Below are 21,275 nucleotides of genomic sequence, written 5' to 3'. Positions count from 1 at the left end.
AAGAATACAACAGCATTAAAACTTATGATTTTCAAACTCTTTATACTTCTATTCCCCATACTAAGTTAAAATCCCAACTCAAAAACACTATATATCGTAGTTTTTCAACAACAAAAAAGACGGTACACCTTGATACAAATATGTAGTTTTTGGTAGATATTCCTCATACTTTGTAAAAATAATTCCAAATCATTTTCCAAATACACCGAAAATGATGTTTTCAAAATGCTAGAATTTTTTATCGCCAACATATTTGTCCAGTGTGATAGACGCGTTTTTCAATAAACGGTCAGTATTCCAATGGGAACAAATTGTGCTCCTCTACTTGCTGACATATTTCTCACTCTTATAACTTTGTAGTTTATCTGATACAAAAGAAGGAACATCGTTTAGCAAGAACCTTTAATCTCAGTTTCCGCTATATAGATGACGTATTATCGTTAAACAATCCTAGTTTCAGGGATTTGATAGATCTCATCTACCCGAAAGAAATTGAGATAACAGATCCTACAGACACTGTGAAGTAAGTCTCATATCTTGAGCTACACTCAGAGATCGATTGCAAAGAAAAATTATTGAACAAACTATGCGACAAACGCAATGAATTTTCATTCCGTAATGTCAATTTTCCTTCCATCTGTGGCAACACCCCTTCAGCAACTGCGTATGGTGTTTTCATATCACAGCTCATACGTTATGCCAGAGCTTGCCGTAACTACGCAGACTTTTTGTATCGCTAGACTTCTTATAATAAGCTCTGGAACAAGATTATGCATGGTGCTACAAGACTGTAGTCATCACTTGGCGGGTGTTTAGTTTTTAGTGGAATCCGAGTTGCTAGTTTACCTTTGTTAATGAAAACACCCAAAATCCTTTGAGAAAACACTGTGTCCAAGTAAAACACCGTTAAGAGAATAACGGCGACGAATTTTTAAGTCAACAAATTTCTGAGATTTGTTAATTTTAGACAATTTATTTTTTTCGGAAACGGTATAAGAAAATTTTCGACTCATAGAATTTGCATGGAAGACAATATTTGGAGATAAAGTTCGCAATAACCTTTAGCGTTCGTTTTAGTTCCCTTTTCCTTCCGTGTATTTGATCCGTTTGTTCTTTATTCATGCTTAGTGGATGACCATTTGATTCTGAAAAGGGAGTGGTGTTGGTGGCTAGCACTTTTTGGAAATATTAGAACTTCCACACCTAGAAAATAAATAAACTTTCTGACCTCAGTCCACATACGTCATATAGTGAAATGGAAATAAATAATATTGTTGTTGAAAATAAATTTTCTGACCTGCAAAATTTAAAAAAAATGAATATTCTAATCCCACAAAATTTGCCAGCCACCAACCCCATCAGATTCAACTGTAATTGTACCCTTAGCACGCCCACTCCTCTAACATTTTTCCGTATATGCTTTATTTTGTTGCAGTGAGTGTCACAATATATAGAAAGGCTTTCAGTCCCCGTTCGTTTACAGTCCGTTTGGTCAACAAGTCGTACTTTAAGTCAATTGAATGTTAAGTAGCTGTCTTTGTAAGAATCATGCAAAATCTGAAAAATACGATACACCCCAAAAAAGGCTACATATTTTTATTTTTGTAATTAAGTTGTTTTATGGGTTTATACTATGAAATGTGTAATTATTCATTCAAATCTGCCTGCTCTTAGGAGATGATCCACATTGAAAATCCAGTAGATTCTATTGTATTTGTGCGCCATTTACAGAGTTATCTCCCTTAATTTTGAAATCTACAGTGCATTCTATATAATCTTTATCTCCTAACACAACGGGTTATATGAAAAAACACATGTTAATTTCTGTTTACGACGACGTTTCAGAAAAAATATCAAAAATAAAAATATGTAGGCGTTTTACCCATGAATCACATTTTGCATGATCCTTAGCAGAAGTGCTACTTAATTAAATTAAACAGTTCATATACCGCTATACCACAGTTTTTTTGTGTGTAAAACTGTGGTAGAAGAAAATAATTCAACAACACAAGACTAAAGAAGCATATATATATATATATATATACAAAGCGGGCTGGACTTCGTGCAGGCGGTGTTGCCATATATGTTTACATTATCTTCCCTGTATCCATTTGATCCGATGGAGCAGTATAGCGAATAGAGTTGTCACATTCTGAGACGTTTCAGTTAATTGTCATTTCCTGAGAAAATAAGTGAGTAGTCTTGGAAAGTTGACAATCTCGTTAATCTATATAGCGATATGAGCGATATGCTAAAAGCAGTTGTCTGTATTTAGAGGTATAAGTGTACCGTTTTCTCAATCATTCGTGAAGAAATGTAAACAAAGCGAATTTTGTCTCGATTTTCGCTTTTTTTTTTTTTTTTTTTTTTTACATCAAAACGGTCTGTCGTTACCCTTATATGAGTATCAGACATTTCTATTGCTATCATTTATTTAGTCAGCAGAATTCTAAAATTTCCCACAAATGCTTTCGTTTAAAAAAAAAACACAGAATATTGGTTATATCTCACCAAGGACTTTCATATCAATTTTTACAAAAAATCCCCAAAAGACTTGAGTCATTTTTACCCTACCATCTCTGTTGGTGCATACTCTCTCTTTTTGATGCCTACCTGGTTTTAAGAAATACTAGATATTCAAAATCTTGATTGATTTACATGTTTTTGTCCCCTTTCGGCAAATGCCGAAGGGGACTTAGGTTTGCACTCCATCCGTCCGTCTGTCTGTCAGTCTGTCAGTCGGTCAGTTACATTTGGTTTTCCGGGCTATTTTTGTAATGCCTCATCCAATTGATTTCATATTTGGGATATAGTCTTATCATGACAAGTTACGAGTTAAGTTCGAATGACGTTACGGTTGAACGATTTTTACAGAAGTTATGGCCCTTGGACATAGAAAATTTCATGAAATTTTATGTTTTCCGGACTTTTTTTTGTAATGCTTCATCCAATTGATTTCATATTTGGGATATAGTCTTATCATAACAAGTTACAAGTTAAGTTTGAATGACCTTACGATTGAATGCTTTTTACGGAAGTTATGGCCCTTGGACATAGAAAATTTCATGAAATTTTATGTTTTATGGACTTTTATTGTAATGCCTCATCCAATTGATTTCATATTTGGTATATAGTCTTATCATGACAAGTTACAAGTTAAGCTCAAATGATGTTACGGTTGAATGATTTTTACAGAAGCTGTGTTCCTTGGACATAGAAAATTTCATAAAATTTTATGTTTTCCAGACTTTTCTTTGTAATGCCTCATCCAATTGATTTCATATGTGTTAGCTAGTCTTATCATGACAAGTTACGAATTAAATTTAAATATTATTGCGACAAAATGGTTTATATGGAACTTATGGCCCTTTGACATAGAAAATTACATAAAATTTTATGTTGCATCATTTTGATGCAAATTGCTGCTGTCATTCTAGAGTTATTTGCCCTGAAGTTTTTTTCAACTTTCCAGGTGATAGAAAGAGAATGTCTTTATGCAGCCTTCTGTAATGCAAAAAATGTTATTATCTACTGTAAATTGAAGCTCAGCCTTGATTTTGATGGAATTTGCTTTTGCTGTTCAAGAGTTATTTTCTTTTGATTGTTAAAAAATAAACCATCCATTGTTAGTTCACATATATAAAAAAAATCTCATAACGGCAATGAGTTCAAAGGCCGAAAGGGGACACTGTATTGCATCAGCAATACTGTCAGAATGCTTGTTCAATATCAATTTATTCATAGAAAATATTTCTTGATAATTATACACAAAATAGAGCTACAAAAAACAAACAAATAAAACCGAAATTTCTGCAATTTTAGAATTTCCTTAATGAGCCATTAAATACCCTAACCCCTGAGCAGAGGCCTAGGGTATATTTATATCTCAAAGCTTTACAGCTCTGCCACACCCTGTGCTTAACCTTTTCCTTCATGCAAGTACAAGGAAAATACCTTCACATTTGTAATGATTAGTGCTCATGCCCTATGAATTGTTTCACATCCTGTATTGAAGAGCCTATAAACTAGCAGAGTGATATGAAGTAAATCAGGAATATTAGTCTATTATGGAGGAGGTAGATCTAGGGTAAGGGGCACAACACTTACAATTCAATCATAGGTTTGCATAAACCATTTTAGATGAATGTTATTTAAGCATCAAAGTAACTTAGATTTATTTTATTCTGTTTCAATTAAATGCTTGATGGGCTTTGGATTGATTGATTGATTGTCAGGGTTTAATGCCAGAGCAGCAATATTTCAGCTATATTCAGGCAATGAACAAGAAAATGACGATAACATGGACATGAAATGACGATGATATGAAAAAGGGATGGGACACAAGGGCAATTAATTACAATGCAAACATATCACTGATTTCAAGAGCTATTTCCCTTACCCTAGGTCTACCTCCTTAAATACTTTTCTAAGAAGTTAGCATACTAGGCATGGTACTGTTTTACAAGGTCTTGGATAACAGCCATAATCATGCTATTCATTTCAGATGTTCAATTTCAACTTCAAGCCATTCTTTCAAACAAGAAAATAACACAAGTTCCAAGAACAAATTATTTTCATTAATTGATCATGAACAAAAAAAGTTACACAATACTTCCTCTTTTGTATAATTCCAGCAAAACAGAAGTGATGATATCAGTGTGCAAGATTCTAAAAAGGAAATCTGCTTCCAGTTTATACAAATTGAGAAATAACCCTAGAAAGATTTCTCAGTAAAGCTGATTATTCTTAAACAATTTAATCCTATACCTTTAACCTGTCCATGTAAAAATCGGGCAGATCCTATAATATTGATGGCACAGGGTAAATTTTATCCCAATGAATTTTTCGTTCCAATGTCATGTATATATCATATGCATGCAAAATAGTATAAAGTTTGTTTTAAATAGACAATGTTTTGCTAGAATTAAAACAGTAACCTCCCCTTTTTCAATGAATTTCAGTGCTTTCTATGTAATTTATTTCTCTTAAATTGTTGAAGTTAATCAAAAACCAACCTTCAACTTAGGGAAAGGATGCATTTGCGATATCAAATGGTGAACATTTGTTGAAAACAAAATTTGTCATGTGCCACCCACTGCCTGATTATTGCATGGCCTCCCTCTTATTAGTATGAATTATCAAATTGGTATTTTAGGAATACAAATATTGTCAAATATTAATTAGTTCTGAAAACAAGACATGCAATCATCACTCATATTTATGAGTATTTATACAACAAAACTACTGAATTTTTAGAAAAGCAGATTTTATGATGAATTGTATTTATTTCAGAACAAAACATAAATAACAAGAACAGTACAGGACAATAACTATTTTATCGCAGATAAATGGCAACTTAAAATTATGGTAAAGATTTTAATCATTTACCATACACCTCTATAAGAAAACATTCTGGTAATACCATACGGCTAAGATCTAACTAACTACCAGGGTACCCTTTATAGACAACATTTACACCAGGATCTACAAATATCACAAAATACAGTGAAACCTGGATAAAAAAAAACATTTGTGATTTGTATTTAGTGTTCTGTCAATGATTTTGAAATAGAAAAGTACCAAATAAACAACCACAGTTCTTAAGTGTCAGTCTCTATAAGAATCAGGCAATGGGTGAAACATGGTATGAAAAAAGCCCATCATTTTGATAGCGTAATTTGACTATCAGAATCAGAGAAAAGGGACAGTATTTTCCATATCATGTCGGTACACTGAAATATAATTTTATTAAAATGCACTGAAAATGAGTGTTTCAAAGGTAGATATCTCTGTTAAAAACATCATATTTCTAACATTCTATTGAAAAATTTCTTAGCAAAGCCAGTGATGCAGAGATCAAATAATGGTCTTTTCAAATAAAAAAAGTATCCTTGAGTGATATCACATTGTCAGATCAGTGGGTTTTTTTTGCATGTTTCTGATTTTTCCCATGTTGCCTGATTCTTACAAACATTTACACTTAAAGGCCTAAAATAAAAGTAGCTAAGTGTTTACAGCACTTAGAAGCACAATGCTGTGCATTATTGGTCTGGATAGAACCATCACAATTTGAATGCAAAACATGACTACTGGAATGAAGAGACTCCAGGGCATTGTGGTTTTAACCAAGTTTGTGGTAAATAAAACGTCAAAATCTAATTTTTTATCAACTAAACTTTTTTTTGTTTTTTTTCCACATTCATGTATGAGTAACAAATAAAACTGATCCATTGAGTATACTTTCCAAGAAAAATAAACTGAAGTTAACAGATGCCAGCAACAAAAAAGACAGGATGATACCATTATACAACTGAAAAACATTTTTTGCAGTCATATAAAAATAAGACTAATATAAAATTAAAGGTGTTCAGCACCCTCCTGTAAACCATATATGCAACCTTTTGTTACTCATTTCATATGGTGGCTATTAGTTATAATCAATATTTGTTTTAAACAGGTTTCACTGCATTTAAGTAACAGTCTTAATCATGTGAGAATCATGCCAATTCTATAAAATGTAATACACCTGAAAAAAAAGGCTACATATTTTTATTTTTGTTATTCAGTTGCATTGTAGGTCTATATGATGAAATGTATAATTATTCATTCCAATCTGTCTGCTCTTAGGAGATAATCAACATCAAAAATCCAGTGGTTTCTATTGTTTTTTAGTGTCATTCTACAGCAAATCCTATATAATTTTTATCTCCTATCAACAAAGGTTATATGAAAAGCCACATGTTACTTCCTGTTAACTATGATACTTTAAACAAAATATCAAAAATAAAATATATAGGCTTTCCAACCATGAATCACATTTTGCATGATTCTTATCTGGAGTGCTACTTAACAATAATAAAAACAATTAAATACAAAGTATGTATAATAAAAATAAAATATGTATACATCATGTAAAATTTTGGCATCTACTGACAAAAGGACAGAATACATTTTATAAAACCGCTGCATTTTAAACTAATAATCACAATAAAGGAAAAATAGATTATAAAATTACATGTCAATACTGTCCAATAGTTCTGTGAGTTCCTAAACAGCCTAAGACAAAAAAAACAAAAAAAAAAACATGACATGAAAAGTAGATGACAATGATTAATATAATAATATTTCATTCTTCTGTAAAATGCAACAGAGCACAATTATAGCAAGGAATTACAGAGAAACTGCCTTTTTCCCAATAAAACCAGGACCTAGTTTCATAAAAAAGGCATAAAATTCATTCTCAACTTATCCATTTAAACTGCTTGAAATTGAAATTTCAAAAATATTGAAACACTTAATGTTTTGAGGAATATCTCAATTCATTTGAAGAAACCAAAGACCAAAGGTAATACATGTACTTACTTTAAAAACAAAGAAAGAACATTTCTAACTTTGAAGATCTGGCACATAGAATGTCAGTCACTTAATGAAAGAACTTATACAAACATACTTGGAAATGGTATGATTCAGTTTGAAATGCAAAGTACATATACTTTTTGTCAAAATATCGTTTTGACTCTTTGTCTAACAAAATCAATGGCAACTGGAATGTATATCATATTTACCAAAAAATTTATGAAATACAATGTATTTAATTAGAAACAAAAAACCAAATCAAGGACTTTCTGGTATGTCAATTATGGGATATCTAAATAGTGACATTTGCTTGTGGTACACAGTGGAAGTCAGCTTAAATCATGAATTTCATAATATAACAAAACTAACTTGATTAGGTAATTTATAGGGTGAGAGTTTTGAGGAATTACATGGCTATTAATTAATATAATAGTGACTATAACCAAATCTTGTTACAAAAATCCTATTTTGGCTCAAAAGACTCAAACTAACCATTATAAAGGTGCAAAATGACACATGTGACACATATGCAACATACAAGAAAAACATGGAAAATGGGAGATCTTTCAAAAAATCTAGCACATTTATTGAATTTATTGAATTGAAATGTCACAACATCTAAAAATAGTAATGTAAACATATCACAGTCAATAACCTCAACTTAATCATGAAAAAAAAAACCAATAGATTTCATGTATCACAGATATTGTATTAAACAACAAAGTCATGTTTAATCTAAATTTTAAATTTAAACAATTTTAACAAGATTCTCTATAAAAATTACTAAAAACAATTATAAAATTTAAACATTTATTGACAATCATGATCACTAACTACTATAAAATAGAATAGCAAACATCCTGAAATTGTATACTGGTAGACCCAAAAGTAGCCCAGATATATTGTAATCAAATCCTGTTAAATATATGCTACCATATGGCTATATGTGAAGTTTCCGACCATAGAATAAAATTTCAATACCAAACATGGCTGCAGTTCTTGTACTGAAGTTAAAACAAACAACAAAAAAAAAACACTGTTTTGTTGAATTTTTACTGTTTGACAAAGTACAGTAAAATAAAAATGCTGACATCACACAAAGAGTTTATGGTAAATTAGTCGCATATTTCTTACAGAAATAAAAATAGAATTCTTGACAAATTTTCAATGTAAAGTGAACACACAATGAACTGTCTGGCTTGTAAATGCAGTCTGTCTGATCCTACTTCAGTGAATCTGGTAATGAGAATCTCTACTGGGCTTCAAACTCTTCACATGGTGTGGGACTCGTTGAGCAAAACTCTGAATCCTCAGTCTCAATAATACAATCTAAGTGAAGAACTTTTATTGGGCTACTGGCACGAGGACTACATGGGGGAGTGCTGTAAAATATAAACAAATGTAGTTTGGTTGTTCCAGTTACAGATATAGTTCAGTTGTTATAATTTTAGATGAAGTTTGGTTGTTTTAATTACCAAGTACACCTTAAGATCAAGATATCTTAAAAGTACTTTATCTAATTTAGAAAATTGCTCTACAAACATTTTTGTAGCAGTGATCAGTATTGGAGATAATATTTTCATTTTAAATGTTGTCTTATCAACTTACTTCTGATAAAGAAAAAGTATTGATTTTTTTTATATTAATAAGTAAAAAAAGCACAGAATATTTAAGGTGAGAGATGGAAGACACCAATATATTTTACTGTTTTTGCTTAATTCATGTTTTCAAGCAACATTTGTGCATGTTTCAAGGCAAAATTCTAAAAAAAAAAAATAACAGTCATTTTTAGGAATTTTAAGGACTTTTTTGATGAATGAAAAGGGCTTATATCTATTGATCAAAATAAAATTAAACAGTGTGTACGCACCTCTACAGGTGCAAATCCATGAGGTCAGGATAGGAAAGGTGGAGGGAAGCAAGGCACGAAAATTTGTGGGTGAAATTTTATTGAAAATCAAGATTTCATAAGGCCAAGGGGCGAACCCTCAAGCTACCTATATAAATCCACAGCTCTTTAAAAATTTGAAAATTGAAGGATTTTCACCAATAATTACAACTTTTTAAAAGGATTTTGAGGCTTTCATAATAAAATAAGGGCTGCTGTAAAACAAGTAATATCTTTAAAAAAGATAGCTGACACAGATTCTCGCTTTGTTAATACCCAAACTGATTAGATTTTATTTGGTGAACTGAGTGATCACTTAGTTATGTTTCGTATTTCAAATATTTTATTGATTCAAAAAGTTAACTATTTCCAATTATACAATATATATAAAAGGTTACTCAATAAATAAAAGTGATTGAAAATATTCCGGACACCAATGCCCCCAATGGTGCCTTAAATTTCATGGGTGCTACCACAGTCATCCAATGACATGCGAGATTGTAAGCTACATCGGTTAGGTTGCCATGTTATGCATCATAGATGTCATGTGATGTCAAAGCAAACTCATTACCAACTGTCTCAAAAAATAAGGATAATAGGAGTTTGCTTGACAGCCAGTTAATTTAAAAAAAGGAAAGGGCATATACTGCCTCCACCATTATAATTACACATCTTCTTGTTCATTTAATAATTTATGTTGCCCATATTCAGTATAACTTTATGGGTAGGTAGTTTTTATAGGGGTTGATAAGTTTAATAGTGTTGTAATTTATAGTGAAGGCTTATCCATGCCCTCTTATTTTTAATTTGTATATGACTATTTGAGTGGTGGTCTCATTGATGTTTCTCCCACAATGTTGAATCACAATTTGTATTAATATTTCAATTGTAAGTTCTTCATTTTATGTAATGAATAATATTTGAATTACAAAAAATTAAAATATCAATTGTAAAGCTTGCTAGGTGCACAGTAGCCTTCCAATAGCAAATGCAAATTTTCTATCTATAGGCAAAATACCGATTTTACTAGCAATACTTGCTTAGCAAAGGTTTGAAAAGGAAAGAACTACTTCTAGCCAACCACTAAAGTCTAAAAGCAAATCAAATTCTTGCCAAGATATTGACAATCATAGAAAATCATAATTCTGCTTTGCTTTTTACCTAACCTTAGTTGATACTAATTTTAGGAATTCCAATACTTTTATTTAAATTGATCTGGTAATTTCCAGTGAAAAAAAGCAAAATAGATAAAATATCATTACCACACCCATAACAAAATTTAAAACAGTTTTATATCAAAATAGGTAGTTTTTATAAAAGAGAAATAGTCCCAAATATCTTATTTATGTAAAGTCATGTTCTGTACTTTGGGTTTCCCTCATTTTATTCTTTCTAATATCATGAAAATTAATTCTTAAAGCACATTTTATATCAAATATGTGGATTTTACAACATTTGTTACCACCTAAGTTGTAAGTATCAATAGTCCTTTTCTATATTACCAACTTCGGCTTCATTTTTTACAATTTTAACTAAAGGGGAGTAACTTTCTACAAATTTGTCTTTGGACAGACTGGTTTTATATCAAATTGGAGCAATGGACAGCAGTAGACTTCAAATTCAAATATTCAATTTATTACAGACTTGGTAATTTTATAAGTACTTAGGTACATTTAAATAACTTATTTCAAACCATTCAGGTGAAAATAGTTTAAGTTTCCAAAAAAAATGTTTACTGGTTTCCCTTTTCCCTTGAGACTGCCAACCAGGATGTCGGGTGTTGGTGGGTCACATCCCTTTGAAAAACCTGCTAAAATGGCTTGCATTATGTAAATATGAAAAATGACTATTGGTAATTTACAGATTTTGATCAAATATAATTTAATTTTAGATAAAACAATGATTTTTCTCACCACTATCAACTTAGAATATCAGAGAATCTACATTAGCTTACCATGTATATGAAATTATCTAACTACTGTATCAGATGATGGTGTGCATGAACAAAGGCACAGCACTCTCGTGAAATTGCAGTTCCCATCACCAAAGTATTACAGCAAGGCTAAGACACACTCATTACAAGTTATCATTGAATATAGGTTGAGCTAGATAGAACATTATGATGCATGTACATGTGTTTTTGTGTGGTTTTGTGAAAATTTAAATACATCAGTATTTGAAAAAAAGATCTGCCTTTATAAATTTTTACTGACTATGAATTTGATTTCAAAGTATTTTTTTTCATAATAATTAAATTCCATTCCTAAAAAAAAAAAAGTTATTTTTTTAAATAGTTCTTGACTTGATAATCATAAGAGACTGCCTACTATAAGAAAATAAAATAATGAACATGCAATGATACTGAATAAATGATGATTTTGGAGCAATTTGGCGACTAGAAAAGTTCTCATATATATTAATATCACTCAAATGCTAAGATTTGTTAAAAAAACTGTAATTATTTGCAATAATACTAAAAATAAATACATATTAGAATTTTCAAAGTTCGAAACTAAATGCACCATAGTTGTGGCTAGCTCTACCTATAAACCATATCTTGTGATGGCATGTTGTAAAAGTTCGAAGTGCCTGTCTGTTGAGGTGAACCAAGTTTCCGTAAGAAGTGTTGATTATTAGCATGATAATAGTCAGAAAGGTCAGTTAGTTCAGGTAAGGAACCTGCAGGGGAGTAGTAACCTGTAGGAAGGAAACAACAAAAGTTAAATTTATTAAAAAAGTGCAGGTTTAATAATAAGTGAAAGTTGAAAATTAAACAGAAAATAAAATGCATCTGAGTTGGAAAGTTAATATTTGATACATCCATCACTTCAAAAATTTTGTCAGCAACACAAACTAATTTAGATCAAAAGTACTAAAGCTATATGCATCTGCATTTACCCCAAGACATTGACCTTTGGAAAATTAAAGCCTCACAAATAATTCCTCTCCAGACAGAAGACCCAGTTGTAGATATCACTGAAAACATTAGCTAACCTTGACACCACCTATTTTTATCAAAAACCAGACTGAACCCTTTCAAATAGTGCATGTATACCACATACAGTACCCACTTTGTGGTGCATGATGATAAATCATATATAAACTTACTGGTGAAAATTTTCACTTTTCTGAAATTTAGGATATAAACTGCTATAGATTTGTATAAACAGTAAACAAAGGTCAGGCCTATTCATTACAGAAGTGTAAGTTAAAGTTATGGTAACTGACAATAACAACCCATTTAAGCTTGTGTTTTACCCAAAAGGATCATTGGCATCTCATTGATTCATAGTTTTATGCTGAAGTTAAACAGCCTAAACAGAAATTTTAACTTGATATTCCAGTATATAAATATTACCACTTGTGAAATAAAGAAGACGAAAATTACTAATTCTATAAAAGTTCCTTTCTTCTAAGCTTTTAAGTACTATTCTGTGTAATAATCTGGCAATGAGTGTCACATCATTTTTCTCAATTCTCTTTTTTTGCCTCAAATATATTCAAATACATCTAGAAAACAACTGAGAAGCTATTTAAATTTATCCTGAAGCATTGATGACATAAATATTTTTTGACTGCTTATACAAGAAAAAACTTCAGGATAATTTTTCCTGCCAATTTTCCACAGTGCATTTCACCTAAATTTGAACTATCAATGTCTTAAAAAGGCAAACTGCATTTTGACAGTAATTTCTTGAGATTATGATGTATAAATACTTGGATAATGCAGTAAGATCTGTGTATTTTTACTTCATGTGCCACACCTTATACACATTTTTGCCTGATTCTTAGACGGAGAAGTACTTAACACAGATATGTCCTCTAAACAACTTATGGAAAAAAAGCCACAGTTTATTCAGAATATTGGAATGTATAAACCCAGACTACCACATGTATTGACATTATGGCACAAGTCCTCATTTACAATTCAGTGCAGAACCGAGTAAAAACAAACACAAGAACAGCTTTAAACTACAACTAATATAGCCTACTGTACTACTGGGCCACCTAATTCCCTCACAAACTTAATACCTTCCATTCATATTTATGCTTTGAAGCTGTAATTGGCTGAAATAATGGAAATCCAATTTCAAAATTCTCTCTTATGTTCATTCCCCAAAAGATAGGTATACAAATAAATAAATACCGGTATATCAGTTTTAATAATACCAGTACTTTTAACTATGGCAATCAACACTTCAACTGTATGGTAAAAAACTCATGATGACTTAAAACTATAAAGTGATAAAACGCTTCAAATGTAAAAATCTAGCAAATACAGTGTTTTAAAATCTAAAAGTTTTCTATCTACAAATCATTAGAATTCTATCTACTATAGAAGTGAAGACAATGTGCAGTCAAGTGGGAATTCGATGTATACTTCAGCTTTCACATATGTAAGAAATTGGTGCGGCTTTCACTGCAAACTATTGCATAGTTTATATAAAATTCATGTGAATCATGTTGTTACCTGAATAAAAAAAAATCATAGGATATAAAATTTAGGTGAATAAAGTTGTCACATAAATTCACCACATAACAATCATATGATAAAAAATTCATGTGAATAAAGCTGTCACATGAAAATCGTATGATTAATAATTCATGTGAATATAATTGTCATATGAATTTCTCACGTGAGAATTATATGAAGTGGACATACTTATTTTGAGTGAAATTTAGATATAGTTTATCCTTGCATGAATTTCATGAAAACTTTTGTCTTAGTAACATCCTTGAATTCAAAACCTACATACTAAATCAATAACATCTAATAACGAAGTCTGGTAACTTTATAATACCTTAGACTGATACATCAAAGGTTATATTCAATTGAAGATATGAAAACACTCCAGGGACAGCAAGTCAGTCAATAAAATCTGTCTCTGTTGTGATGTTTGGCATCTTTTAATGAATACTGTCATAAAATTTATTTAAAAGAGTAATCAAGGGAACCAAGGTCAAAGTGGTAATCCAGGGACAAAGGAAAACAGACATACACAACAAAGAACATAAAGTAACTAAAATCATACATACAAAGTAACAAAAGCAAATGAGCAACTCAGACTCCACTAAAAACTGGGAGCATGGACAAGGTGCACTGGTAGGGTAAAAGCTCTACAAAAGCTTCATTTTGGACGTAAAGCTATGAAATGAAGACTATGAAAAAGCATTACAGTTATCCTTATTTTGAATTCTAAATTCAACCTTAGTTTTGCAAATCTATGAAAGCTGATATGTATATACAAATAAGTATGTATTATTGTGAATTATATTGAGACAGATTGTTTGGTGGTTGTTAAAGATTTTTGATAAAAAGATAAAAAGGCCAACAAAACTAATTATCTGGTTCTTTAGTTAATGATTTTAAAAAAAATTAACCTTAAGCATGAGATCAATTTGTTACAGCTTGTTAAGAATTGAAATTGAAAAAAAACATTACTATCAAACCATACCAAGATCAAGAACCTTAGTAATAAATTTCCTCAGCCTTATGATTATCAATGATTAAAAGAAACCTTTGCTCTTTAATAGTAAGAACCAAGTAATTAGTTATGAATGGCCTTTGAAAGGGAGCAACAGTACTTACAATGTTCACAGACTAAAAAAATACAGCATAAACTTTGTTTTAAATAGTGAATCTACTATATTGGTGCAAATCAATGGTGCTATTCCCGTTAAGGTGCATGTATATCAAAACCACTGAACTAAAAGAAGCTTAACTAAATGCTACAGTGCTACACCCATGAAGAGAGAAAAGAGAATAAAAATAATTTATATTCTCAGGCATTTAAAAATAATATTATAAAACCAACAATTCTTAGCAAATAGAAATATTGCGATCATATAGATGTTCACTGTTCATGATGAACCAATTTTTATAAGTTATTCAAATAAAATGACAAAATTGAATTACAAAACAATATAATCTGACATTTTATAGCAAACCCAAAGAAGTTCATGAGTTACCACAAAAATTGGTAAAATGAATTACATTACTTTTGCAGAAAGAAAGTTCTCCCAATCTTAGAGAAAGTTATTATTTTCTTTACAAAAATACAGATCATCCAAAATGCATTAGATAAATTTACCATCAATTGAATTAAGCTATGGATAGAACAGAAATATCAATACAAGAAAATTCGCTATAAATAAAACATGAAAACTAAAGCACCAATACTCTACACCGTGTGTTCAGTCAAATAAGGTTGACATGTAATAACCCTACAAAAACACAACTACATTGCATCCTACAATGGCAAACCCAAAAGCCAATGTTGTTCATACCAAAGAATTAATTTTCATGTCCTCCTCAACCTCAACTTGTTGGTCAGCTAATACAACACAAATATCATCAATTAAATCTATTTTGCAAATATAATGCATTTTTCATGATTTTTGAGAAGGAAAAAAAATTAAAAATGTATTTTCTACAGAACTGGTTTCCATGTTTAATACCTTCTAAATTTTCTCATTCAGTAAAAACTTTTTCTAGAGAGACCTGCTTGGTAGTTTTAAGTAGCAGTCTTTGTAAGAATCATGCGAAATCTGTAAAATGTAATACACCCCAAAAAAATTTTTTTTATTTTTTTTATTAAGTTGCTTTGTAGGTCTATATGATGAAGTGTATAATTATTCATTCCAATCAGTCTGCTCTTCAGAGATAGTTCACATTGAGAATCCAAGTTTCTATAGTGTTTAAGTGTCATTTACAGAATTATCTCCCTTAATTTAGAATTCTACAGTATTTATCTCATAAGAACAGGGTTTATATGAAAAGCCACATGTTAATTTCTGTTTCATTATAACATTTTAAACAAAATATCAAAAACAAAAATATGTAGGCTTTCCAACCATGAATCACATTTTCCATGATTCTTATCTGGAGTGCTATTTAATAATGTAAAACTTAGTTCTTTGAACTACTGTACATAATAAAAGATTAAAGAAAAGAAAATCAAATAATGCGAATCTGAAGCAGTAAAAAAATGTCCACAAGAATCCTTATGTGTAACATAGATACATGCATTATAAAGCAATTAGCTTCACTTTCCTCAAGGGACAATTTTTAATATAGTAATAAAATCAAATATAATACTTGCTAAACTCACCATGAACCATGTTTTCATAAGCTAATGATGATGGTGTAACAGGAGTTGAAGCTCTGGATCTCTTACTGTAAAATTGTGCAAATATTGTCATTTTATCTCTATTACAATGTTAGTGAAACCAATTCAGGGGCGGATCCAGACACTTTGAAAAGGAGGAATGCCAGCCGGGGTTCCTCAGAAAAAGTGGGGTAGGACTTTATATTTGCCATTTTTTGTCAATTTTACACATGAAAATGACAATTTTTACAATAAAAAGGTGGGTGTCAACCCCCTGCGCTTTTCTGGATCCACCACTGCATTTGCATGTATATCAGTAAGTAATGGCAAATCATACAAACATTATGGTTGTGTTAGAAATAGCCAAAAATAAAAGCAATTGTGCAACCCTTAACCATTGAAGAATGGAAATGATGATTAAACTATTAAATTCACTAAAAGCATATGGTTTAAAATCTCCTTTTCATTAAATAAAGCAAGGTAAAAGGATTTAATCTACATCATATGGTAAAGAAAAATTGAGTTACCTCCCTTTGAACAATATACTAATTTTCATGCATGTAAAATAAATTTTAAGATAATCAGGTACTGTATATCTGATCATCACAATCTGCAGTCTTCATGAATTATATACTACTAGTAACATACTATGTCCTGTTTGGAGCAGCTGACTTTGGTCTGTGCAAGCTTTCAGGTGCACCTTCTTTCCACCCAGGGATGTGGGCATTTCTGGGTCGTTGTGACATCTTTTCCCAATGAAGATCTCTCCCACCAGCTAACCAATCATTACCAGCTGTCATCTGAAGAACAGCACTGCGAGGTCTGTGATGAGGAGGTACACGACTAGCTGGTGATGATGGCCTTTGAGGTGGAGGTGACCTCCTTCTACCTGTAAATCGAATACACAATCTTAACTTTCTGTTAGTAGAGCAAAAAGATTTTTTTTACAAGTAGCTGATTACAATTTCTGAGAATTGTAGAATCAAGAAATTTGATGTTGAAAATTCCAAGCTTCTGGTCAAAAGTAATTCTACTGGTAGTGTTTAAGACAGTAGAAATCATAAGCATTGAACAAAAAAACCATGGTGCTAGTAAGACAATAGAAATGCAATACATACTATATAAATCTGATGTGTTGTACATATAGTGGAAGAAAAGAGAGAATAAAATGAAAACAAAATGATTAATAGAAAACCTGTAAATCTCTATATGTTTTGTTTTATGATACTCATCCAATTATATGGTAGCAAACTTTTAGTGCCTTCCAATATGTATTGAACCCAAGTAAGTTTCCATTTTTGTTAATGATCAAAAGAAAAGACAAATGAAAAAATGCAATGAAAAAGTACTTCATTTTTAGCAAAACTAATAGATGATACAGCTTATTTCATTCCAGATCGTGTTAACAAAATACTGATGAATCACTCTGACAATGTGCTAAATGGTTCAAAAGACAATACCCAAACCTCCCACACATTAGGAAGATGAGAACAAAATTGACAAAGAAATAGCTTAATCATTTTCAAGTACAAGTACAAAACCACTGACAAAGCCAATCTGCCTCTTTAATGTGCGACATACAAACTTTAATACCAAACATGTGACAGTCATCATTAATAGGGAGGGAAACACTCTTGAAAATAACCATTGATGTGTACACCCCTCAAAAAAACGTGTAATCACTCGTCTTACCACTATGTCCTCGAAAACCTTGGACTGGCATTATCACTATGGTAATATCATAAAATACATTCACATATTGTTGTAAAGCTTGTTATTTTCATAATGATTCATATATCTTTCTAACAGTTTTTTTTTAAATATGTTATCTGACATGATAAGAAAAAAAACAAAAAAAACAAGAAAGTTTAATATAGAGCTCTTGTGCAATTTCTCTACATATATTTCATACTGTAGCAGAAGCTTTTAAAACTATTTCTTAAAATTTCCAGAAAAATATTTTTCAGACATAAAATCATGCAATGGTAAATTATGAAGCATGGTAATCAGGATATTTCAATGAGTTAGACCTAGGGTAAGGGACACGACTCTTACAAACAACTAGAACGTTTGTATTTAGCATTTAACATCAATCTCATGTAAGCATAAAAGTAACTTGGCCTGATTTCATTCTGCTTCAAATGAAAGCTTGATAGGCTTTGGTGAAATTGACTATGATACAAACATATCACTGATTTCAAGAGTTATGTCCCTTATCATACATCTACCTCCTTAAACAAGCTAGTAGAAACTCATGGTGCTGATTGTATTTCAATTGATGTTTGTTGATACAACCTGAGATTATATGTGACAAATACTATTAGATAATACTGTCAAATTCAAATTGGAACCAGTTGAAAATAAAAGGGCTTGGAATGGTTAAGTTTCAATCTTCACCATGGTCACATACTTGGCACATTTCAATTGTACACCTTGATAAACCATTGCAAAGTCATCATACTCATGCCAGTTATATATTTAATAGCATAATTGTCCTTTTTTTTAGGATGGTGTTTTTATCCTCTGCACCTAGTACACATACTAAGACTACAGATTACATACATGTGAAAAATTTTGTCTTCATGATATTCAAATAAGTTAGCAGTAAACTGTCTATTATACACATTCATATTTATACTTTGCTAGAATGACGCTCTCCTTAAGGATATACATATTCATGTTTTTGCATGAACTCTGCAAAAATATTTTATATCTGATGAAAATAATTTCATGATAAATGGGTAAAAAATGCCATAATAAATTTATTTATTGCTTTATAATGAAGTGCTTTTGGATTATGTGACATAATTTACCGGTAAACATTACATCTTTGGCATTAAGAGATTTGTTCAGAGAAAAATAAAAACATTTAAAAAACTAAATATCTAGTACCCAGAGTTTATTGCTTTGTGTTCAGTAAAAAATTACAACACCATACAGAATATGAACAACTCACAGAAAGTAAAACATCAAAAAATGTGCATAATGTTAGACATTGACCTATTAACTTGTGCTCATATCTATTTACAAAACTGAACAAAGGATTCTACCAACATACAACTCACCACTAGGGGCTGGTGTAGCCACAATACTCAGTAAACCTTCTACATAGAATACAAATACATTAACTGATACCTTTAGTTTTTAAATTCTTAAAACCTTACAGTATGAAGCTTTCAACTCTTAAAACTAATTTAAAATATTGCAAAAATATTCTTGCATTAAAAGGAAAAAATCTTAAAAGGACACTTACCAAATCTGAAAAAAAAATCATCCTGAATGCCACTTTTAAGTCTGAGATCACTTTTAACTTCCAAAGTAACTCAAATCAAATTCTTTTAACCTGGCGATTTTACAAAAAGATAAGAATATTCTCAGACTTACTTAGTAATTGTGCCAGGGCATGTTCTCCAATTTTTAAACCATACAATACCTGTATTAGGGACTGTGGCATTTTGTCTTGGTGTAGAGACATTTTGTTTCCAAACTTCAGTTCTTTGTTGTTGGTAAGATGTGGAGTAACTATTGTCAATATTACCAGTAGACTGACGGATAGGATGAGCAACAATATACTTGTAGGCATCCACAGCAGAAAATGGCCGTGTTCCTGTGACAGGTTTAGAACTACAATGTACAATGTCAATATATAAATAAAATTTTAAATTATTTAAAAAAAAGAAAGAAAAAACTTATTGAGATAATATTTTCTTCACGACAAAATGATTTTGCCTGAAGTATGATCCTGTAGGTGTCATTGTGTACTGTTTATGTGCTGAACAATTATTATTAATTTGATAAGGAATGAAAATGCAGGCTATCAGATGTTACTTTACCAGTGGTTTTCTTTTCCTTCTTTCTTGCTTTTTTTTTGTTTTTTTGTTTTTAATTTGTTACTTGTTCTAAGTGTATTTTTGTTTATCAGTATTATTTTGGTGGTCAATATTCAAAATTTCAAAATAACATAAAATAGAGATTCTGACATTCAAGGATTAAATCTGACAAATCCTGACAATATCTGAGCAAGTAGACTAAAAATATGATTTTTTATTGTGAATGAATCTGGTAATATTGATTAACAAGATGATGAAACATTATGACATCCTCTAACAGAATTTGTTATCAAATACTCAGCATGCATGATGTTAATTTTCTAGAAGTTTGCTTTTAATGGGAATCATCAATAAACACTGAAGCCTAAATACAGTAATAAAGATATGATTTGTCATGTAATTGCTTACTAAAAAGTCATAAATCACACACAATTCAATTTGATTTTAAAAGAGACTATCCATGAGGGTAAAATATCCCAATACTACTAACAATTTGCCTAACCATGCAGCAAACTGGTCAGACAAAACAATATTGGATAAATTCCTTAATAAATCTGTTTTACCCAGAAATCATCAGTGCTGATTTTCCTTTTGTTGGAGTTCCTTCCCCTGATGCCCTAACACTTTCTCTGACATGACCATTTGTTTGCCTGGTGCTAGTTATCTCCCTTGATCCATTTCTAAGCTCTTCTCTTGCTTTTGGTTGGGTCTCCTCCTTGATTTCTCCAGAAGAGGGGATCTGAATGGCTACTGGTAATCTTGGAGTTTCTTCAGAAGCCACATTTTCATCACATTTAGTACTTGGTTTTGTCTTTTCTTTTGGAACTTCACTAACATCTTTTGATGTTGGTTTTTCATATTGTGTTTCTTGTTTGGAATTGTCAGAGGAGGAAGGTTTTTCTTTGTCACTGAAATCAAAATGGTCAAGGATATCTAAACCTATACATGTATAATTTACATTTTTATGCTAATAAAAACTATTTTCAAGATCATTTGATGATGAAAATATTTTAAATTATCAAAAACTATCATGATTTCTATATGTTTAATTTTTTAATGTAGAATTAGCAGGTGCTATTTAGCAAGTTACTA

The 21,275-nt window shown here is 30.9% G+C and overlaps 1 protein-coding gene across 13 annotated transcripts in view; it reads right to left on the bottom strand.

The window, feature by feature from the left end:
• Positions 1-4,555: 4,555 nt before the first annotated feature.
• LOC148628743 (uncharacterized) overlaps positions 4,556-21,275 on the bottom strand; it is a 69,019-nt gene continuing 52,299 nt past the window's right edge. For 4 of the 13 annotated variants that reach the window (XM_088593771.1, XM_088593805.1, XM_088593778.1 and 1 more), the window contains 9 exons: positions 20,747-21,091; positions 19,787-19,977; positions 19,419-19,457; positions 18,046-18,081; positions 17,002-17,242; positions 16,357-16,421; positions 15,533-15,579; positions 12,353-12,372; positions 4,556-8,738 (listed from right to left, as the gene is read on the bottom strand). In XM_088593771.1, coding sequence (XP_088449897.1) covers positions 8,609-8,738; positions 12,353-12,372; positions 15,533-15,579; positions 16,357-16,421; positions 17,002-17,242; positions 18,046-18,081; positions 19,419-19,457; positions 19,787-19,977; positions 20,747-21,091 — 1,114 coding nt within the window. In that variant the 3' untranslated portion in view covers positions 4,556-8,608. The other 9 variants (XM_088593831.1, XM_088593848.1, XM_088593795.1 and 6 more) reach the window with 9 other exon arrangements.

This window comes from Perna viridis, chromosome 1 (genome assembly GCF_037379345.1).
Source record: "Perna viridis isolate PV_CMFRI_1.1 ecotype Kerala chromosome 1, ASM3737934v1, whole genome shotgun sequence".
In the NCBI taxonomy this organism is placed as follows: Eukaryota; Metazoa; Mollusca; class Bivalvia; order Mytilida; family Mytilidae; genus Perna; species Perna viridis.
This window is presented reverse-complemented; position numbering and strand designations above follow the sequence as displayed.